The sequence below is a fragment of the Periplaneta americana genome, chromosome 1 (genome assembly GCF_040183065.1).
Source record: "Periplaneta americana isolate PAMFEO1 chromosome 1, P.americana_PAMFEO1_priV1, whole genome shotgun sequence".
Classification (NCBI taxonomy): domain Eukaryota; kingdom Metazoa; phylum Arthropoda; class Insecta; order Blattodea; family Blattidae; genus Periplaneta; species Periplaneta americana.
In genome coordinates, this window is record NC_091117.1 from 124366552 (window position 1) to 124391509 (window position 24958).

At 35.6% G+C, this 24958-nt stretch overlaps 1 protein-coding gene across 13 annotated transcripts in view; it reads left to right on the plus strand.

Moving 5' to 3' along the window:
• The window catches only part of Nf1 (neurofibromin 1), a 384838-nt gene that overhangs the window by 176693 nt on the left and 183187 nt on the right, over positions 1-24958 (plus strand). For all 13 annotated transcript variants that reach the window (XM_069826894.1, XM_069826901.1, XM_069826976.1 and 10 more), the window contains 4 exons: positions 12213-12391; positions 19037-19248; positions 22834-23090; positions 23615-23707. In XM_069826894.1, the coding sequence (XP_069682995.1) occupies positions 12213-12391; positions 19037-19248; positions 22834-23090; positions 23615-23707 (741 nt within the window). The remainder of the gene's footprint in view (positions 1-12212; positions 12392-19036; positions 19249-22833; positions 23091-23614; positions 23708-24958) is intronic.

Genomic DNA, 24958 nt, shown 5'->3' on the forward strand with positions numbered 1-24958 from the left:
GAAACAATTGAGGATGAGCCACGTTCAGGTCGGCCATCGACAAGCAGAACCCCAGAAATGATCGAGAAAGTGCGACAAATGCTGGCACAAGATCGGCGACTGACTCTAAGATTGATTGCGGAGGAATTGGACATTAGCAAGGACACGGTGCACACCATCGTCTGCGATGATTTGGGTAAGCGGAAGATCTGCTCCCAATTTGTGCCGCACAAGCTCACAGACGAGCAGAAAGCAAAACGGATGGAAACTTCTGGTGATTTCATTTCCATGTGTGACCAGGATCCATTGCTTCTGAAAACCATCGTCCTGTGCAACTCAGGCCAAACCCGCCGGGTACGCTGTAGCAGTCGGTTCAAAACGGACTGGTAAAATGCAGCATTAATGGTTTGACCTGCAGGAACAAATTCCTTGTGGATGATACTGTTGTTGTCGAAGAAGGCGATCAACAGTGTTTTCACCTTGGATTTTTGCATACGGCATTTTTTTGGTCGCGGGGAAGTCAGTGAACACCATGACATCGATTGCCGTTTTGATTCCGGATCGAAATGGTAGCACCAGGTCTCATCTCCCATGACGATGGTTTTCAGAAGCAATGGATCCTGGTCACACATGGAAATGAAATCACCAGAAGTTTCCATCCGTTTTGCTTTCTGCTCGTCTGTGAGCTTGTGCGGCACAAATCGGGAGCAGATCTTCCGCTTACCCAAATCATCGTGGACGATGGTGTGCACCATGTCCTTGCTAATGTCCAATTCCTCCGCAATTGATCTTAGAGTCAGTCGCCGATCTTATGCCAGCATTTGTCGCACTTTCTTGATCATTTCTGGGGTTCCGCTTGCCGATGGCCGACCTGAACGTGGCTCATCCTCAATTGTTTCCTTCCCTTCACGGAAGCGTTTAAACCATTCGTAAACACATTTTCTGCTCACGGCTTCCCTCCCGTACACTTGCACCAACATTCCATGTGTCTCCGTTGCAGTCTTACCCAATTTGTAGCTGAACTTGATGTTTACACATTGCTCCATTGCGCTGTGACACTTCCTCTCACACTGACTACGGTCAACTGGTCGCAGTCTGTTTACACTGCAAGTCACATGCATTGCATGCTGTGTATCGATTCTCCCCAAGTCTCTGAAGAACTATGAGCATGTGCAAGCACATGCGCCAAGTTGCCGTTCAGATATGACACCATTCACCGAACTTTTTAGACACACCACGTATATATATATATATATATATTGAAATGTAATTTATTTTCATTTAATTTATCGTATTCCATAGAGCTTACTCTATGCTCTACAAAAACTCTGCCCCCCACACCACTTCTACACAGATGGCTGTGATCGACAGGCCAGTTAGGGAAGATGTCATGTTACAATTTTCATCTGTTGCTACCTTTTGCAGTTTTGTTACTGTTGGGATTCTTTCCATGTATTTTCTATTTTAGGATAAATTAAATCAATACAATAATGTTTTATTATTGTTGTCATTATTATTATTATTATTATTATTATTATTATTATTATTATTATTATTATTATTATTATTCTAACTTTCAGATTTATTGACAGCAGACTGGATGATAAAAGTTTCTCAACCGAATAATAACAGGCATTTCCCATATTTATTCTTTGTTTAATTTCTTCCCGAGTATCATTTATATTTGTTACTATTGCTCCCAGATATTTGAATTTCTCCACTTCTTCAAAAGATAAATTTCCAATTTTTATATTTCCATTTCGTACAATATTCTCATCACGAGACATAATCATATACTTTGTCTTTTCGGGATTTACTTCCAAACCTATCGCTTTACTTGCTTCAAGTAAAATTTCCGTGTTTTCCCTAATTGTTTGTGGATTTTCTCCTAACATATTCACATCATCCGCATAGACAAGCATCTGATGTAACCCGTTCAATTCCAAACCCTCTCTGTTATCTTGGACTTTCCTAATGGCATACTCTAGAGCAAAGTTAAAAAGTAAAGGAGATAGTGCATCTCCTTGCTTCAGCCCACAGTGAATTGGAAACGCATCTGACAGAAACTGACCTATATGAACTCTGCTGTACGTTTCACTGAGACACATTTTAATTAATCGAACTAGTTTTTTGGGAATACCAAATTCCATAGGAATATCATATAAAACTTCTCTCTTAACCGAGTCATCTGCCTTTTTGAAATCTATGAATAACTGATGCACTGTACCCTTATACTCCCATTTTTTCTCCATTATCTGTCGAATACAAAATATCTGGTCAATAGTTGATCTGTTACGCCTAAAACCACACTGATGATCCCCGATAATTTCATCTACATATGGAGTTAACCTTCTCAAAAGAATATTGGACAAAATTTTGTACGACGTCAACAAAAGTGATATTCCTCGAAAGTTACTACAGTTAGTCTTGTCCCCCTTCTTAAAGATAGGTACGATTATGGACTCCTTCCATTGTTCTGGTACAATTTCCTTTTCCCAAATAGCAAGTACAAGCTTATAAATTTCGTTAGATAATGCGCCTTCCACCCTCTTGTATTAATTCTGCTGGAATTTATCGATACCTGGAAACTTATAATTTTTCAGATTTTCTATCGCAATTTCGACTTCGGAAAGTGTGGGTTCGGGTATATATGGCTCAGCAGTTTGTATTTCAATTTCGTCCTGATCATTCCTATTTGGCCTATGTATATTTAGTAGTTGTCCAAAATAGTTTTTCCATCTGTTCAGGATTGAATGAGCGTCTGCAAGCAAGTCACCATTTTGTCCTTGATCACGTTTACCCTTGCCTGATATCAATTCTTGAATTCCTTTATACCCTTATATAAATCTCTAATATTTTTATTTTTACTATTTGTTTCTACCTCATTCAGTTTTTCCTTCAAGTAATCTCTCTTTTTATTCCTAAGTGTACGATTTGCTTCCCGTCTTTTATTGAAATAATTATCTCTATTCGCCTCAACTGGATCCTGTAAGAACTTCAATTTTGCCTGTTTCCTTCTTTCTGCTGCCATGCAACAATCTTCATCAAACCACAGTTCCGAGGCTTATTTGAAGGATTCGTAACAAGCTGTTTTTTACGGTGATGGGTTGTTAGCCCTTTGCCCAACCCCCAAGCTGGAGGACCACCCCTCATCGGCTGTCCGCGACTGCTTATTCAATATATTCGCAGCTACCCTCCATATCTGGAGGCCGTCTCCTCGATCCTCAACCTGAGGACGCGCCATGCCATGGTGATAGGGACCCACAATATAAAACAGTTATATTACCGGTTGTTCTTTATGGTTGTGAAACTTGGACTCACACTTTGAGAGAGGAACATAGGTTAAGGGTGTTTGAGAATAAGGTGCTTAGGAAAATATTTGGGGCTAAGAGGGATGAAGTTACAGGAGAATGGAGAAAGTTACACAACGCAGAACTGCACGCATTGTATTCTTCACCTGACACATTTAGGAACATTAAATCCAGATGTTTGAGATGGGCAAGGCATGTAGCACGTATGGGCGAATCCAGAAATGCATATAGAGTGTTAGTTGGGTGGCTGGAGGGAAAAAGACCTTTAGGGAGGCCGAGACGTAGATGGGAAGATAATATTAAAATGGATTTGAGGGAGGTGAGATATGATGATAGAGACTGGATTAATCTTGTTCAGGATAGGGACCAATGGCGGGCTTATGTGAGGGCGGCAATGAACCTCCGGGTTCCTTAAAAGCCAGTAAGTAAGTATTATTATTATTATTATTATTATTATTATTATTATTATTATTATTATTATTATTATTATTATTACAGAAGGTGGAGAGAACATTTTGTAACATTCTTGGGGTGACTTTAGCACAGGCTTCAATGATATGGTTCTTGAAATGTTCCACATTCTCAATTTTCTCTTCATATACCAAGCTCTTTATGTAACCCCAAAAGAAAAAATAAAGAAATGTTAAATCTGGAGACCTGGCCGGCCATTCTACTGGTCCACGCTGACCAATCCAATGTCCAGTGAACTGTTCGTCCAGTCTGCTGCAACATTTATGTGGCTTAACCCACCAGAATGAAGAATGATATCAGTTCTTCTCTCTTTCGATAATGCTATCACGAAAATCAAGAACTTTGTTATAGGAAAGCTTCAAATAATCACAACAATACATTGAAACTGTCACAGGTTAACCAAACAGTAAAGCAGGAAAAGCTGATTACCAGAATTGCATAAAAGTGCCTTTTCCAAAGCCTTCTTAGTACTGTACCATGTTAAAAAATATCTGTAGATGCAGTAACTAATGTTTGTGTCATTATGACAGTTATCTTTAAATAACTTGAAACCGATTAGAGATAGCTCAAAACGGATTGCACCATTGATTTTTTCAGAAAAATTCACATGATTTTGAGTACCTAAATGACTCCATTTCCATTTAAAATTTCAAAGTTGCATCCAAAATGGCGGCTTTTGAGATAGCTGAGGGCTAGAATCGAATGTGTCACTGGTAGAGCATTTGGTCTTACAAATACTGGTAACACCCATAGTAATCCTGAATCCCCAAACGACTACAGACCAATTAGCATCTTACAAGCTCTGTCAAAAGCACTGGAGCGCGTAGTACATAAGCAACTGACTGACTACCTCAATGAGCATTGCTTACTTGACGACTACCAATCTGGTTTCCGTGCAGGACAATATACTACTACTGCCCTTTTAAAAGTGATTGAAGACACTCGAGAAGCCAGCGACAGGAGAATTAACACTACTGACATTACTAGACTTCAGCAAAGCTTTCGACACAGTTGACACGGATCTCCTTTTATGCAAACTAAAAAACTACAATCTTTCTAACAGTGCCGTTGCTTGGTTCGATTCCTACCTTCGCGAACGCCAACAATGTGTATCAGCTGGTGGTCATTCTTCGAATTGGCATACCGTCAAGGCCGGAATCCCTAAGGGCTCGGTTCTTGGGCCATTACTTTTTACGCTTTATATAAACGACGTAACAAAGATCTTAAAATATTCAAAACACCACCTATACGCTGACGACTTACAACTTTACATTCATTCCCGAACTTGTACAATCAATGACTCTGTGACCAGAATTAATGAAGATCTAGCATCTGTAGCTCAATGGGCGCAAAAATTTGGACTCAGACTAAACCCAGACAAATCACAAGCTATAATAATGGGCCACCAACGAGCATTAAACAAAATAGATCTAGCCACTGTATCAAATACAAAAATAAATAATAGTACAATTACATATAGTAAGACAGTAAAAAATTTAGGGGTATATTTAGATTCAAATTTAAATTTTCAAAGTCAAGTGACCTACATATGTAAGAAAACTTTTTCCATAATTCATTCCCTCAAACACTTAACCAATGTTTTACCTCTCAGCCTTAAAAAGAACCTGATCCAAACTTTAGTGATGCCCCACTTCGATTATTGCGATTCTTTATTCACGAATCTAAATACTGATCTTGCCCATAGACTACAGCGTGTTCACAATATCTGCGTTCGTTTCGTTTGTAACATTAGAAAATTCGATCATGTAACACCGTCACTAGAATTGTTGTCTTGGAGTCCACTTAAAGAAAGAAGATTCTTCAACTCTCTCTTATTACTATTTAAAATCATCCACACCTCTACACCCTCTTACCTAGCATCTCGTTTTGTTTACCTTTCACTACCTCGAACCCGGAACATGTACCTTCTCTCTATTCCTCTGCACAGAACATCCTTCTACTCATCATCTTTCAGCATATCTATTCCACGCCTCTGGAATTCTCTCCCTGACCACGTCAGAGACTGTCGGACAATATCAAAATTCAAATTTAAATTAAAAAATCACATTCTACTTCGTGGAATTGTTTGTTGAACACATGTCAGGTTGCGCAACTTCACCTTAACTCATGACATATAGTAAATATTGTAACTATGCTGTTGTAAAATTGAAAATTAATATGTAATGTATTTATTATTATTATTATTATTATTATTATTATTGTCAGTTATCAATATCATCATTGCTATCTCTGTTTTCTTTCTTTTCATTGTATTAGCTCGATGAGAGCACTATAATGTACTTTTGACTCTGTTGACCCTCTATAGGGCTTTAACTTAATTTGTATCATTTTCATCATTGTTTGTATTTCTTTTTTGTATTTATATGTGCTATCTGGTAGGATGGAAGAGAAGGCCTTATGGCCTTAATCCTGTCAGATTAAACAAATTATTATTATTTTTATTATTATTAATCGAAAATCAAACATATGGGAGATATTTATATAGCTCCAGACTTTTGATTCTTCCTGTACAATGCTATAAATAAATCAGTAGACATTCCATTTCCTTCTGTGCAGGGTCACGTAACGTAAATAGTTGCTGAGTGATAAGCCTAGCAAGTGGCTGCACGTTACTTCTGGAGGATGTATCTTATATAAACATTTATTTCACATACTTGTAAAAGAAACTTGGGTGGTCATTAGAACAAGCATCAAGAAATATGCCAGTATTTTTCATACATTTTTAACATATTAAGTTAACTTAATATTTTCTAAATTAATGTTAAAGTCATGTTAAATTCAGTAATCATTAACTTCAATTACACTTTAAATTATATAGTTTGAAAGCCCACATTTTAAGCTTCAACATGAACTATGTATGATTTATAGATTCGGAGATACATATGTATGATTTATAGATTCGGAGATACATATGTTTGTAGAATACAATAACTGGCCAATGTCTATACATTTGAATGTGAATAGTTTTGTAAGAAGTTATGTTACACCAAAATTAACACCGTGAAGTTACTTCCGTTGATGTAGGAAATGTATAAAACAAGTTTGAACATTTTTATAAAAATGTAGTGTTTTTTGTGTTCCATTTCACATAGAATGATTCTATAGCAGTCGTACAGATGCCTCAAACTAGCAAGCTGTCTCGTTCGCGCAGGCGCATAGAGCACTTCTCCCCTACCACTGTCCACCTACTGCTCTGCACTGTGGACTAGAACGGTACAGCTCAGTTCTAATAACAGTTGAGAAGGCTGCATAGGGAGGGTACATCTTGGATACATTGTCAAGAGGTCAACTTTTCAGATAATATGACTATACCTGGGTATCGGAGCCTAGGTGGGCCCCCTCCGTTAGCTCTACTACTTCCCCTCTCCAGGCAGCTTCCTAGTTTGAGGCATCTATACACTCATACATAAAATAATAGATATTTCCAAATGGATTGTTTCACTTTTTCCTCTTTTTTTTTTCTTCGGAGTCTGATATGGTCGAATTTTTTTCAGTATTCGAAATTCTCTTTACCTCAAATTAAGGCCTACCACCTCTTCTATCAATAGCCTAGTTTAACATTTCACTATTTCAAAACTCCACCATCTTCAATTGGTTTTTGAATAAAGTTCTTAATGTTTTGTACTATAAGTACACTTTGTTTGCGTAACTTCGCACCCTTTCCTATGGATGATTTATTATAATTATCATACTTAGTCGATATCCTCTCAGAAGAAGTCTCTGTGGCTGTAGGGGCACTTTATCTGCCGACACTTCATTATTTTTATTGGTTATCTGTGGTCAAAAGAATTTTAACATTGTAATTCACTAATGTACTGCATAGCTCAACACACTATTAGACAGAAGTGTGGGGTGTGTACGAGTTAAAAACAAATCATGTATAATGGAGAGAGTTCTTTTGCTGTTTATAAGGGGAGAACATACTGTACATTTTGTGTTAGTTCTATTAGACACTAATAAATGTAATATACGTTACTCTTTATGGCATAAAGGAGACATAATGATAGATCACCAGCTGAAACTAGTCAACAAGGTAACCTAGTTAATTAACACATGAAAGCATATATATTTATATTTTATATTCCGAAGTGATACAGTATTAAAAATTGTGTAATCAAGATGAAACAAGTCATACAATACACAAATACAGGAATTCTGTTGATAGCCCACCAGCTGAAACTAGTCAACAAGGGAACCTAGTTAATTAACACGTGAAAGCATATTGTGACAGCCACCTCGAGACTCGAACACGCTTCCCGCAAGAGAGCAGGTCGCGCGCGAGTCGACACGGGCTCCACAGAGCACTGGGGGAACGGCGCACAGCGGAGAGGGGAGGTTGTGCGCGCATCTGATGCTGGCAGAGAGGAGAGGGATCTGGATTGTTCGAGAGTGCTATCTCTGGACACGCGTCGAACTTTCCAGGCTATGTCGCTGTGGTTATAAAGGAAGAAACGCGAGTGGACTCGGACAGTGTGATTCATGATTAGTTCAGTCAGTAAGCCAGTGAACAGAGCAAGCCAGCCAGTCTTGTGTACCGGAGTTCGACTTGAGTGTGCGTCTGCAACTGTGTGAGCATTAGAAGGCCTGAGTTCGAGTGCAGTGGACCACAGTTGGAGGGACCTGAGTTCGGGTGCAGTGGACCGCAGTTGGAGGGACCTGAGTTCGAGTACAGCGGATCGTCTCTGAAGGTCTGTGGTTCGAGATACTGTGAACTTGAGTGACTGAGCTAGAAGAACTGTGAACTGAGAACTGACAGTTCTGATTTGTAAATAGTGCTTTGTAAATATTAGTTAAGATTAACAGTTCATTGTTGTTCGTAATAGTCCAAGTAAATTGTCATTGTCGTCAGTGGAGTGCTATAACGAATACTGTGTTACTCTGTGGAGAGCAAATCCTATTGTTGAGATAATAAAGTTACATTGTTGTTTAGTTTAAAAAGTTACAATATATAATGTTTAGGTGAGGGGTTTGGACTTTTTCCATTGCTGGTTGTCACAATCAAAAATTAAGACACAACGTTTCGAAGGGTGTTCTTCCTTCGTCTTCACGTGGAAGGAAGGAGAGAAAGGAAAAAAACCTACTGTTGGGATCGTTACATACAGCTACATACACACATACAGCTACATACACACTTTATATTCTGAAATCTCCTTTTTTCGTACTACGAGCATTTTCTTCAGCTAGTTAGAAATAGTTACCTTCCACTTTAATCCACTTTAATTTTTAAAGTAGTAATCGGTAAACTTACATACAAGAAATCAAATTTCAGCTTTGCAGTGTTGTCACAGCACAGCAGGGTTTAAAATTCCTATGCAGAACGAAAACTTCCATTGGTTTGGATCAAATTATATATATATATATATATATATATATATATATATATATATATATATATATATATATATATACTTTATATTCTGAAATCTCCTTTTGTCGTACTACGTGCATTTTCTTCAGCTAGTTAGAAATAGCTACCTTCCACTTTAATCCACTTTAATTTTTAAAGTAGTAATCGGTAAACTTACATACAAGAAATCAAATTTCAGCTTTGCAGTGTTGTCACAGCACAGCAGGGTTTAAAATTCCTATGCAGAACGAAAACTTCCATTGGTTTGGATCAAATTTCTGTACATATAAAGGACAAAACTAAAATTCTTTCACTCATTCATTATCATACACTCCTCTCTTAAACTGACTGAGCATTGGGAATTAATTCAATAGCTTTCCCAGAATACGCTATAAGATGTTTCATATAAAATAATTTTTTTTCTCGAAAGGACGCACAAAGGAGCAAAATGGTATTAAACTTCTTATTTTAAATAACACCTTGAAATTAATGACATTACTTACTGTTCACTCTGTACAGCTGCTAAACAAAAACTCAAAGGAAAATAAAAAACTAGTTTCTTCCTTTGTTAACCAATGTTCATTTAAACAAAGAATATTACAAGACATTGGATCAAGAACAAGATTCAGCTGTCCCATTTTATTCCTCTTAGATTGACTGTTTATATGTGCAATCACCATTATGTGTACTACTGTTTTATTTTGATAGGTTCTATTCCTATTTTCTTGGTTATTACCAATACAAGATCCAACTTTCTTGTAAGACAAATACTCCATTACGTTATGTCTTTCTCTTTCATTCCCTTAAAGAATCCTTTGAAAATCTAAATTTATTAACAATGACACCTGTTGGCCTGCAATCAGGAGAATAAATATCTTTCATAAGTGATGATGGCATTCCTACTTTGAAAGAGCTATAACCTTTTGGTCTGAGTTTTTTAATTGATAGTTAGACACTTACAAGTCTTTTAAATGTTCTAAAACATCAGCACACTCCATAGCTAGACCTAATCGTGATACAAACAAGAAATTTATGTTCTCTACTGTAGTAAGTTTATTCTTGACACTGATTCCTATTATAAATTCATGCTTGCCTCTTTTCTTTATTAAGTCTACATCTCTTTTATTACTATGTAATGAATTAGAATTCTTGTCATATGAGACTGTAGTCCACTTATTTATCTCCTGATTACTTAAATGTAGGCGATATTTGTCAGAACACATTTCACTACTAACACTAGATTGAAATTTCACAGGCCTATTAGAAGAAATATGCTGTGAACTAGGAGACGTAGATGACTTAACTACATCGATATATTTACTCTCATAGTTTCCGTGGTCATTAGCTTACAACTATCATAATTTATAGAATTAATGTTTACTTCAATATTCGAAGTGTCGCCGACAGCAATCAAATGATCTTTAGTTACACTTTGATGCGATGTATTACTCATATTATTTGTTCGAAAATTAGACCTATCACTTTCTTTTTTCAGAGTTTGTATATCCTGTAACGGTTTAATTTTGTCATTTAAAAGATCAATCTTATCGTATAATTCTTTAATTAAGATATCTTTTTGTTGTATTATATAATTAAAAACAGCAGGATCAATATTACCATCACTAAAAACGAACACATTATGACCGACTTTCGAACTATCTTTCTATTGACCACAATAAATTACCACATCATCACTAAGAAATCTAATGTTACTATTTAATTTGGCACAACTAGAATGATAAACAGATTAACAAACTTTACATTTACATCCACTACCAGTCTTGCTTTTCCAACATTTACAAACTCACACTGATGTCACCTATACTCCTTTACCACTTTCTTCATTCATGTCAAGAGCAGAACAAAGAACTCATCCGAACACCACAGCGGACTAGACTGTATGGTTCTTTCGAATAAGAATTCAATTTTCTCTTATCTATAAAAATAATATCAGTGGCTGTACTACTTCTAGCTTGTATTCTGGTGGGAAACTAACTGTATGACTAAAATTTTAAGTTTTAAAAAGTGAGTTTAATTTACACTTACAGAAACGTTCGGACAGAGAATCTATGTTGATGTCACCACATAACTCATATTCCATATGTGGTTTGTAAAGTCTTTTCATGAATAAATCTAAGTTGGATATAATTTTTTTTAACCTCCTACTGACTGCCTGTAAACACACAAGATTATAAAATTTGATGTCTGACCTCCAAGTTGAACCTCACAGATTTCAATGTCTTGTTCACTACAGAAGTCGGACATTTTTCAGTTTAACTAAATAATAGATCATCCCTGATAGAAATACAGTCTCTTCTTTTTTGGAAGACATGTCAACAGAAATTGAACCTAATACATCTCTATCTAAAGACAGCTGTAATATTTTCTTCTTTTTCATATGATATTTAGTTATACAAGGTGGGTTTTAAGATGCTAATTCAGTGATCAATTTATTATCTTTTTGTTTTAATCCCCTAATATTTTGATGAACAATAGTTAACTTACTATATTTAGAATATTCAGTATTTGAAACTTTATAATACACTATTCATCATTTAATTGAACTTATTCCTACACCTTACTGGTGGAAGGTTTAGCTTAAAAAAGCTGTATTAACTAACACAAAAAAATTACAACTATGTTTTTAACATGGCTACCTCTGACAGTAATAGCAATGAGAAGTGAAAGGTGCTTCTTGCCTCTTCCATTCAGATGCAGCTGATATTTTGTATATTGATACCTTCTAATAGGAGTTACATCTCTCAAATCAATGTGTGATACCCTGGGTCTCACCAGGATCAATTCAAGCCTTATATTCATGCTCAGCATCCTCCTGTGAAGATATGGCTTGTTGTACCTACTGAAAAGACTGAGAAGTCTCACATTGGTATGGTTCCTCTTTTCAGTTATGCTGTCGAAATCATTTTTCAATTCAATAATTATAATTTATATCCAGACTATTACCTGACCTACCCACTAGGACTACAAGATCCTTATAATAGGTATTATACAGAAACCTGCAGAAATATATGTTGAATTTACATTTCTATTCAACATTCCTAATCGTAAATACTTGTTTAAAGGTATTTCACATTATTCATGAATCTGCTGAATGACTGCAGTGATGCACAGGATGTAGAAAAGGATGTAAATCGACAACGTGTGGCAGCAGGAAAGCTGAACACCCTTCGCAATGCAACAATACAAGCTATGTCAAATCTCCTGTCTGCCAACATTGACAGTGGTCTTATGCATTCCATAGGTAAGCAATTGTCTCGTAATTTAATTATGCAGTGTTGTACTTACAGATATCTGACAGTGACATTACCTCTCTGTCTTTCATCACCCAGCAGTGATATTACCTGTCTTACATCACTCGTTCGTAGGCAAAAGTAATTTCTAATGTTGGAGTCACTAACTTGATTTATTGATTTTTTTTATTGCTCCATCAAATTTTTGCTCCAGGAGATAATTATGCAGATAATGTTGATATATATTTTTTGCACTGGATATTAGTTACACCTAATCAAGGAACATCCTTGAATAAAATGTAATAAAATATACGAGAGCAAGTCATTAAATAACAGGAATTTTATTTTAAATTTCATGCAGATTTATGCACAACGAAAATTTGTTTCTGGGGACAAAATTGTTCCTTGGCAATTTGCCATAAAGGTATTATGACAATCGAGCAGTATGTGCCTGCACAGTAGCTCGTACAACATGGTTGCTTCATTGTTGACTTGCACCATAGAAGAGCAACAATGTGTTATTCGATTTTAATGATGGGAAGGAGTGAAACCTTCTCCAATCTACAGCAGAATGAAGGTCAGTATGGAGACAGTTATTTAAGTCAGGGGAAAGTGTATGGATAGGTGGAAAGATTTAAAAACGGAAGACAAAATGTCAGTGATGAACACCGGAGTAGAGATCAGTTTGCATGGCAACTGAGACAGTAAAAGAGCAGATCGTCCAGCGAATCCATGATAACAGGTGAATCATTGTCGATAAAGTTTTCGCATAATTCAACATGAATCACAGATCCACATGCAGTATCATCCATGATGACCTTGGCTTATAGGAAAGTGTGTAACCGATGGGTACCAAGGCAGCCAGCTGGTGATCATAAGCATGTATGGCAGACAATTTGTCAGAAGCACTTGGACCATTATGTTTGTGAAGGAGATACTTTTCTCCATCGAATTGTGACAGGAGACGAGTCCTGGGTGCACCATTATGAACCAGAGAGTAAGAGACAATCTGGAAACACACGTCATCTCCAGTCAAGAAAAAATTCACACACAGGCATCCGCTGAGAAAGTCATGCTGGCAATCTTGGGATGTCAGTGGCCTTATATTGATGCACTCTCAGGAAAAGAGTACAAGCTTGTGGACATGTGGACCAAGTATGTATCCTTGCAAAATAATTATAATAAAATTCCTGTTATTTAATGACTTGCCCTGATACATTTGTGCACTAATAAAACAAATTAAAAATGTAAGAAATTAGTAATTATCAATGCAAGTTCATGAATCATGAGAATTGCGTATAAGTTTGTTGAATTTGTGTCCAAATGGAGGAAAGAAAAAAGTGTGTGTGCGCGCACGTGCACATGCACGTGTGTGTGTGTGTGCGTGCGTGCACTGGAAAAATTCAGATATCTTGGAGCAACAGTAACAAATCTTTGGTCGGTGGGAAAAGGCACATAAGTGAAAAAAAAGTCGATTTTTCTGTTGTATCTAATCACATAAGTCTAATATTTTTTCTAATTTTTTAAATAATAAATTTTCTTGTATTTTAAATTGAAAAGGGTCTTACTTTAACATACATGAATTTCATTATTATACTTATATTCAATTAAGAGTAAATTAAAAAGGAAGTCTCTCCTGGAAAATTATTATTTTTTTACTTATGTGCCTTTTCCCGCCAACCAAAGAAATATAAACGACACTCAAGAGGAAATTAAATGGGAATAATATGGGAAATGCTTGCTATTGTTCGGTTGAAAAATTTTTGTCATCTAGTCTGTTTTCAAAAAAATTTAAAGTTAGAATTTATAAAACAGTTATATTACCGATTACCGGTTGTTCTCTATGGTTATGGAATTTGGACTCTCACTTTGAGAGAGGAACAGAGATTAAGAATATTCGAGAATAAGGTGCTTAGGAAGATATTGGGTACTAAGAGGGATGAAGTTACTGGAGAATGGAAAAAGTTACACAACACAGAACTGCACTTATTGTATTCTTCACCTAACATAATTAGGAACATTAAATCCAGACGTTTGAGATGGACAGGGCATGTAGTATGTATGGATGAATCCAGAAATGCGTATAGAGTGTTAATTGGGAGACCCGAGGGAAAAAGATCTTTGGGGAGGCCAAGACGTAGATTGAAGGATAATGTTAAAATGGATTTGAAGGAGGTAGGATATGATGCTAGGGACTGGACCAATGTTACTCAGGATAGGGACCGATGGTGGGCTTATGTGAGGGGGCAATGAACCTCCGGGTTCCCTAAAAGCCATTTGTAAGCAAGTAAGTAAGTAAGTATAAATATATGGTGCCTATGTTAAAACAGTTACATTTTTGCTACAACATTCTCCATTATCTTTATGCATTATGTCAGGCGAAGTAAAGTATTCAGAAGTAAAATTGTTCCCTATTTGGATCTTTGGGTGAGATCTAGTTTTCCGACTTCAAGCAGAACAAAGACAGTGAATCAAGAAAGACTAATGTAAGTTTTAGTTATAATGTTGGTAAATGGCACGTTCCATTATTCCATACAGTGTCTTCAACATAATTTTGAGATTGATAGCTTCTGCTGGGAAAGTATGTTAGAAACACTGCACTGTGTTGGCATAGTTCTAGATATTCAGCATATTCTAGAAAGTGATTGGTGGAGTAACCATAAAATATATTGTAACAATTTCAATGGAATTACCACATAATTCTTAGTTGCAGTCTCTTGTTATACTTGTGCATTATGCCAGCAAGGTGCCATGACTAAAGAATCTTACTATAGGCAAGGCTGGGCAGTATTTGAAATACATTTGTATTTTGTAATTTGTAAGGATTTTCGAAAGTATTTTGTATTTAAATACAAAAAAATGATGTATTTTGTATTTCAGATACTCAAAATACTTTTTTCCTGTTCTTGTTCTTCAAGTTTTGGATTTCGATTTGAAGAATGAATTTTTGTCTTATTTGTCAGTTGTGCTAGCCATACACTTAGTTTTCTTGCCACAACTGATTTTCTTAATGCCATGAAGAAATCTCCAACAGCATCAAGGATCCATCACCCAACACTTGCTAAATGTTTAGCATTATGGAATGCGTCTAGGAGACTCAAATACTCAGAAATTATATCAGATGTCTTGAAATATTCATTCAAGTTTCTTGCCCAACTCGATAGAATTCTCTTTATGACTCAATCTCTCAAATATTGCAATTCAAACATGATATAAACAGTATATGTGAAAAACTGGGATTGCCAACCTTCAAAGATGTTGAGTTTCAGTACCTTGAAGAATATTGTGTAGTTCTGAAACCCATTGTCATAGCCCTTAATTTAATGCAAAGTGAGAAGACATGCTATTACGGCCAACTTTTGTCCACATTAATTTCCCTTAAAAACAGATTACATATTCTGTTACCTAGTAATCTACGCCATCTATTCCAAGTAACTCCAGTCCTAATAAGTTCACTTTCATCAAGATTTAAAGTGATGTTTGATCTGATCCCAGAAGAAAATTGAGCTATTTTGGCAGCTTGCTCCACCCATCATTGAAGATGAGATGGCTACCTGACATTTCCTTACTAAGTGATAAGAGGACACAGAATATGTGTTGTGAAATCAGCTGAGCAGTTGTCTGTTACATCTTTGGTCAGTTCAGACGATGAAAACAATTTTTATGTTTTCAACTCAAGTAAAACAGACTTTGAAAAGCAAAAAGAAAAGAACTTATCTGCTGTGGAGTATGAGCTCATACAATTCTTCAATGGCAAAGGGACAACGCTGTGCACTCTAGAGAATTACCCAACAGTGAAACAAGCTTTTATAAATATAATACAAGTTTGTGTTCCTCTATGCCTGTAGAGAAAGACTGTTCTGTTTTGCAGGATTTATTCATTCACAAGCAAGGGGATTCTTATCTTATGAACATTTGAGGAACTGGTTGTTTTCAAAGGGAGCAGTAATTATTCATATGTAGCATAATTTCATTGCTGACTGGGAAAAGGAAGAAGTTCAGTTACAGTGTTTATATAAAACTTCGAGGTAAAAATACTTTTAATATTAATATACTATTTTAGATTTTCAGTAATATTCTTATTTCTTTAGGCCTATATATTTTATCGAGTATTTGAAGTACAAATGTATTTTGAGTATTTGAAATACAAATGTATTTTGGTTAATTTTTTTAAGTATTTTGTATTTGTATTTTAAATACAATTATTTGAAGTATTTTGTATTTGTATTTGAAATACTTGGATGTTAGTATTTTTCCCAGCCCTGACTATAGGTAAACTAGCTTTTTTTTTTTTTTTCAAAAGAATTAATGGAACACAAAGTTGGCTATATGGAAATGAAGCAAAATTGGAGATATTTGTGTACTGACTGATTTAATTGTTTTCAGTTGCTAAATCCATCCTTTAAATGATTTCCACATATTGTATTGTTGTTTAGTCAACTGTTCGAAGACAAGTTTGAACCTCATAAGTGACACTAATAAGGCATAACTCATGAGTATATGGCGCATTTGGGGTTTGTAAACCACAGAGTTAACTGCAACATCGACTATAGGTATGACCATGAGCAGCACTTAAAATAGTGCAGTGTAGTGTCCTCATACAGCCAGAACCACTTGCGTAAGCTTAGGAGTACATTCGTTTGAGCTAAATATTTCTAGTGTTTCGTGAATGCACTTTAAAATATTAAACCCCCTATTTACATTTTACATTACTAAGTTTATTTGCAATATGTATAATTTAGTATGTTACAGCATTATAATACACATAATTTATACAGTTAACCACATATAGAAAAAAGTACATTATTTTACTTTGCACTACTTTCCCATATAACTTCTAAAGTTCGCAAATACAGTAAAACAATGGGAATACTCAACAAAATTATGAAGCCTTCCCTAGTACAGCGACACACAAGAATACGTTTGTATAAAACCTTAGCTAAAATTCGCAAATACAGTAAAACAATGGGAATACTCAACAAAATTATGAAACCTTCCCTAGTACAGCGACACACAAGAATACGTTTGTATAAAACCTTAGCTAGACCTGTACTATGTTACGGAAGTGAAGCATGGACAATGAGAAGTAAGGATATCAGCAGAATAATTGTCTGTAAAATGAAATTTATGAGAACGAAACTAGGATATACTCACTTAAACTGCAAAAGGAATGAGGATGTCATGCAAGAACTTCAATTACAACCAATTTCACAGTTTATATACAAGTGCCAGCTGCAGTGAAAAAACCATGTCCAACAAATGAATCGTAATAGACTTCCAAAAGCCATGCTTCAACATCGTCACCAGGAGAAGAGATCTTTGGGTCGTCCAGAAAAGGTGGACCGAGAATGACTCACTGAGACTGTAACAGGCCTTGGGTCATATACTTGTTCGGATGATGATGATGATGATGATGATGATGATTATGACTACTTTCCCCTCCTTCATAGTTGCACTTGTTGCAGTGAACAACAATGTATTTCATCAGAGATTGAGGGGTGAACCTCTTACGATATTCTCTTAGGCAGTGTTTATGCTGCGAAAAACTTCTTTTTATAATGCATGATGTGGCAGAGGCATGCTTAAAATATGATACTGATAGATCATTATTTTAATCTGTTTCTCAACTCAGTATCTAGTATAAATTCTTAAAATTATTGACCAAAAAAAAAATTAAGGAAGCTAGACTTACGGATATAATAAAAGTATTCTCCTCTTGATAATTTGTCCACAGGTAAGTGTTGAGGTTCGAATTCTTCAACAAAATATACCTGCAGCTTCAAATGCCGAAACTTATTTGCTTTCGGCATATCTTACTGATATTTTGGTATAAAGGTAAATAAATGCTGCAAAATTAAGTAAAGAAATATGGAAGGATGAGAAGAATTATGATAGGAAGTAAATAAATGCTGTACATAGTGCAGAAACACGAATAAAGGAATGACATGTGGATGAATGTGAAGAAGTAAGAGAGGAAGTTAAGAAATGTGCCAGGAAGTGTGGAAGTATGGGAGTAAGCAAGGAACTGCCAAAGAATGGTAAATAAATGCTACGAAATCACATCCACTATCAGTGAGTTGTGAGCGTAAAATGAGAGTGCTTAAGAGGTGCAACTCCACCCACACTCGTGATGTTATTAAAGCACTTTGTATAGTAAACTTGTATTCTATCAATACACACCCCATCTGCGCTCTTTACCCATGAGGCAATTAAGCCAGGAGATAATGGGGTAGTGTGGCCAGTTCCTTTCTCCCTCCATTGCATACATTGCTGACTAGTAACATAATTGTATTATGTATTAAATTATACAATGCATGTACACTACAATTTGGAAAATTAAATTTAAATCACATTAACTAATATAGAAATCAACAAATTTTTAAGTTTTCCTCTGTACACCATAAGTATTGAGATGAACTGGGAAACACATTTGACAACAATAGCTGTAATTGTCTATTTTGTGATTGCTTGAAATTAAAGGGTTGTCTACTACATAGATTGTTCCCCTTCCATAGCAGCCACACAAATTGTCAGTCCTGAAGTAATTTTAAACAATCAATAATATTTGATAAACAGTCTCAAATAAATACCATCATTATGACAGTATGACAATATTTTTCATTTTTTTATATGTATGTGCTTTATCTTTTCTCTAGATCTAGGTTACAATCGTGATCTTCAAACACGTGCTGCATTCATGGAGGTATTGACAAAAATTCTGCAGCAAGGGACAGAGTTTGACACATTAGCTGAAACTGTTCTTGCAGATAGATTTGAACAACTCGTTCAGCTAGCAACCATGATAAGTGACAAAGGTGAACTGCCAATTGCAATGGCACTTGCTAATGTTGTTACTACATCACAAATGGTAAGTCATGTATGAAAATACTTGGTTGTATTGTAATAATGCGAATATATTTCCAAATGATGTTGTTGAAACAGGTCTATGGCACAGAATTATTTTTTGTGTTTTGGAATTTTTAGAATGCCAGAATAGTTAGTGATGAATATTGCAGACCTATTTAATTTAAGATAATGAAGTAAATTAATATTAACAGTGTAAGAATAAAAGTTGCCTATAGTTAATATGATCTTCAGTAGTGAGAGTTCAAACGAGATATAAGACAAGAATTCTGAATCTATCTTATTTGTCATCATGAGAAAGAATTTAACATTAAGGCTTAGTGGAATTTTTTTTTTACTTCCTCATAAGGAAAGAATGCATGTGATGGTGTGGGAGCGACAGTAAAATGTTTAGCAGCACTGGCAAGTCTTCCTATGGCCTATAATGAACAAATTATAACCCCTCAGCAACTGTATAATTGAGTTAAAGATAGTATCACGGATATTAATTTTTTTTTTATTCTATTAAAGAGAACCACGAGACAGAGAAAAAGATTCTGAAGATTAGGTTTCAATCAGCGAAAATAATAAAGGGTACTCAACAATTCCACAGTTACAGTCCTGTAAATGAGACTGAAGTTTTCTTGGAAAGCTACTCATTTTCAGAGGACTCAAGAGTATAAAATAATGATAACAGTTGATGACATTGATGATGATGTGGACGTCAACTACATTGTTGTTTTGTTACATGTCAATACTGGAATTAATGATGAATAAGTTGTGTATTAGGGGTAGAAGACAATGAAGTAAAAATAACTTTTCTCTTCGGACCCACATGGACCTTCTCCATCCTTCAAATATCCCCCAGTTTCCTGATATATTAGTTGTGCATAAAATTGCGGTATTGACCAAAGTGGATGCTACAACTACACGAAAAATTTATTGGCTAACAAAATCTGAAACTCAAAAAGCAAACGAGAAATTACTTTTAAAAATCAACAGGGAATAAATGATAATAGAATGGCAGAGTGCTAGAAAACTTATTATTTTATTAGGTGAAAACTTTAATTATATCTACTATTGTTTTAAGTTAATTTATAATATGTGGGTTTCGTAAGTTTCTGGTATATAACACTTGGTAACTTACCTGAATTAAAATTTTAAAGTATTATTACATTATGTCTAGAATACATTTTTTATCTCCTGATCACATTGAGCTTTCAGGTTTTGTAGTTTGTAACAATACTGAAAACATATATATATATAGTTTTCTTTTTCAAAATTTAAAAAACACTATCTCAAAAAATTTTTTGAAAAAAGGTTTGTGATCTCTTCCATTTTCTTTTTATTTTACAAAAGATAGTCAAGTTGCATATCAAATTGAAGTTCGTGAAATTCCCTTTAAAATGAGGTGTAAAACAACTCTGTAGAATATAAAGAAACAGAATTATACAAAATTGAAAGCATTACTGTAAACGAAAAAAAAAAACTGTTTTTTTTTCTATTTGCAGATTTTAAAAATGAATTACATCAAAACCTAACGAGATAGAATTTTTCTAAAAATATTTTTTAATTTAGACCTTTGGAAAGAATGATTCCTGAAAGTTTCATTAAAATTCAAATCAGATTAAATTCTTTAATTTTTTGGTAAATTTGGCATGGAATGACCCAAATCCAAAGTAATCGGTGTTTTAATTTATGCTGTCTAAATATATAGGGAAGTGAAATTCTGATGAGGAACCTCCATTTAAAAAAAAGTGTTTATTTAAAGAGGTGGGAAGGTATTATAATTTGGTTTGTGCTCACATGGAATAATCCCTTTTAAGCTCACAATGAACCACAAATGGTCAAACAGCAAGAACAGATGATCCACTGTATGAAATCAGAATTACATGTTTGTTCCAATTCAAAACTAGACTGTCATGCTTTTTCATAAAATTGCGAAAAATTACTTCTCAGTGTAAATAGGTGCTAGATCTTCAGAGAAATCCTCAGTCATTCTGTCAGATCCCAGCCGCTTACTCACTCGTAATGAGTGCACCTCTGTACATAATGTATTGGACATTGTGCCACTGTCACACATCTGTGACACAGTGCATGAGGGTTGACCACTAAAGGGAAACTGAGAGATGGAACTTAAACTGAGAGGATTCAATTCGGCATCAGAGCTGGAATCCACTGTGGCTTAGTGGATGAAACATCAGCATGTAGAGCTGAAAACCCGGGTTCGAGTCCCAGTGCCAGAGAGAATTTTTCTCCGCTCCACCCATCCTTCATCATATGATAATGCAGAATTCCTGCACGGAAAAAAACATATGTACTTCGGTACACAATAATATGATATGTGTAAATAATCACATTGGTTGCTATTCATAGACATTTCGCTAGCCCACGCTACGAGCGTGCTAAACAGGATTCATATCATATCATATCGCTGACACTAGTTTATGATCATCCACCGAAAGCCCACGCTAAGAATGTCTATGAATACGGCCCCAAGTGATTTAAGATGGCTCTCATTCTGTCGGATCCCAGCCACTTAGTCACTCGTAATGAGTGCACCTCTGCACATAGTGTATTGGACATTGTACCACTGTCACACATCTGTGACACAGTACATGAGGGTTGGCTACTACAGGGAAACTGAGAGGTGGAACTTAAAAGGATTCAGTTCGGCATCAGAGCTGGAATCTGGTGTGGCTTAGTGGATAAAGCGTCAGCACGTAGAGCTGAAAACCCAGGTTCGAATCCCAGTGCCAGCGATAATTTTTCTGTGCTCAACCCATCCTTCATCATATGATAACACAGAATTCCTGCACGGAAATATCATATATACTTCGGTACACAATAATATGATATTTGTAAATAATCACTTAGTGATTAAGACGGCACTCATTCCGTCAGATCCCGGCCACTTAGTCACTTGTAATGAGTGCACCTCTGCACATAGTGTGTTGGACATTGTGCCACTGCCACACATCCATGACACAGTGCATGAGGGTTGGCCACTAAAGGGAAACTGAGAGGTGGAACTTAAACTGAGAGGGCATCGGAGCTGGAATCCGGTGTGGCTTAGTGGATAAAGCATCAGTACGTATAGCTGAAAACCTGGGTTCGAGTCCAGGTGCCAGAGAGAATTTTTCTCCACTCCACCCATCCTTCAGCATTACAATTTATAGCAATTAAAAGAGAGAGATCTTTTTTTTTTTTTTTTTCTTTTTACTAACAGCGGGTACTTTGACTTTTACGTCATTCATTCATGTGGAACCAGTTTTGTAGACAAATTTACCAACAGAGTCATTGCCCAGAATGCACCATGAAGGCTGATTTACGCTACATCCATGATGAGATAATGATGGAGATTTGTTGGGATGCTGCAGGCGAACTAGAGCTTCTGGAGAAAACTCTTGCGTTACCTAGACCATGGACTTGTCCAACACAAATTATAAATTGGGGGTACAGGGGAGTCTAACCCGGGTCTGCAGGATTATAAGTCCAATGCTCTAGCCACTAGACCACTTTGGCGGCTAAGTACAGTCTTTAGAAACCATTTAACATTAAATTATTTGATTCATTTATTATATTCTCACATGTAATAATTTAATTTCAGGACGAATTAGCAAGAGTATTTGTAACATTGTTTGATGCAAAACATTTATTGTCACCACTTCTGTGGAACATGTTCTACCGAGAAGTTGAAGTCTCAGATTGTATGCAGACTCTCTTCCGAGGAAATTCATTAGGAAGTAAAATTATGGCATTCTGCTTCAAGATTTATGGTGCTAGTTACTTACAGAGCTTGTTAGAGCCTTTGATCAGGCCTCTACTTGAAGAAACTAATCAGAGTTTTGAAGTCGATCCTGCCAGGTGAGATATACGTATGTATTATTAGTTTTATTCAGTTTCTATTTGTTCATGCATTTATTGAAGTGTCTATTCCTTCCTAAATTCTGTACCAATGAAAATCTAATTTCAGGTAGCATTTTTTTTTCTAAATGAATACTATGTTTATTATGTCATTTTCCTACATAATGATTACCAGTACCTTTATTTGAATAACAAAATATAAAATACGATACATTAAAAATTGATCAAAATAATTACGTATTTATTGATAGACTATGCATTCGTTGCTTTTGTTGCCATGAAAATAATTTTCTAAATACTCGAAAAATAAATCTATGTAGAGCATTGAAGATGCAATGAAATTATAAATTGGAAAGAAAATTTGTAAAATGTGTTAGCAAATATCTATTAGATAAGTGTGTTCTTATTTTACATTTCAATAATTGTGGATATATTAGAGTAATACGTTTTAGAAATTAATTTAGTTTTACTGAATAATTTTATTATAATTTTAGTTGAATGAAATTTGTGGTTGTGTTTCACAGGTTAGACCCTACTGAAGACATTGACGAAAATAGAAGAAATTTGATAGCTCTGACACAGAAGGTTTTTGATGCTATTGTATCATCTGCTGACAAGTAAGATGCACTGTTTAAAATGTTCAACATATTATGCAATAATTTTAGATGCTTTTTTGTTCGCAATAAAGTAGGCTGGTTCTTTTGTTAGTATTATATCGAATTGGTATTGAAAGTAAAATAAAAAAGAAAAAGAAAGAAAAAGTTATTTTCACAAAGACGTAACTTAATCATGAAATGAGGTGATATACAAGGTGGAGCAATGTTCATTTACCATTTTCATCAATCCATAACTTCGATGGCTGTGAAATTATTACATTGTTTGGTTGCAAGGCAGCATCCACAAAGAATGCCATTTAGTAAATAAAATGGAGCACTGGTCAGTGCACATTGTGCTTTTGCTGTAGAGACTTAAAATGGTGATTCTGCAGTACTAACACAATGAATATTTAGACATTTTAACATTGGAAGGCATGGACATGTTCCAGACCAGCATATCATAAACAACTGGGTACATAAGTTTCGAACTACAGCATCTACAGAAGATAAAAGGCATGGAGGGAAACCATATATGGGCAATGGAAAAGTCGATCGCGTAAGGATTGATTTTCAACGAAGTCCCAAACGATTAGCATGCAGACTTGCACAATCACTTCAAATCTCAAGAAGGTCATTGGGTCGGATTTTGCACAAAAATCTTAATTTCCACCCATATACAAGCTCCAGATTGTGCATCAACTTTCAGACCAGGATTGTGTTGTAAGAAGGACATTCAGTGAGCAAATTATTGAATTAATAACAGAGCAGCTAGATCTTTCAGCAAATGATAATGTCCCATGAAGCACATTTTCAGTTTTATGACGTCAACAAACAGAACATGAGATTACTGCTATGATGTGAATCCTCTTGAGCTTCATCAGAAACCTCTCCACACTCAAAAAGTTATACTCAAAAGGTAACGGTGCTGATTTTCTGCATTCGGGTGGTCCCTATTTTTTTTAAGATTAAAATGGGAATACAGTTACTATAACGTTATACCATTATGTTGCCATATTGAACGAGTTCGTGTTTCCACGGCTGTAAAATCTCAATGTTGACCTAGCATCTGTCTACTTTCAGCAAGATGGAGCAACAGTGCATGCTGCATGCCACTCTATAGGAACACTTAAAACAGTCTTCGAAGACAGGTTAATTTCACGCTTTGGAGACATTCCGTTGCCTCCTCAATCCCCACATCTTTCAGTTTGTGATTTTTTTCTTTGGGGGATATTTGAAACACAAAATGTTCTTAGAATGTATATGTTTTGTCAT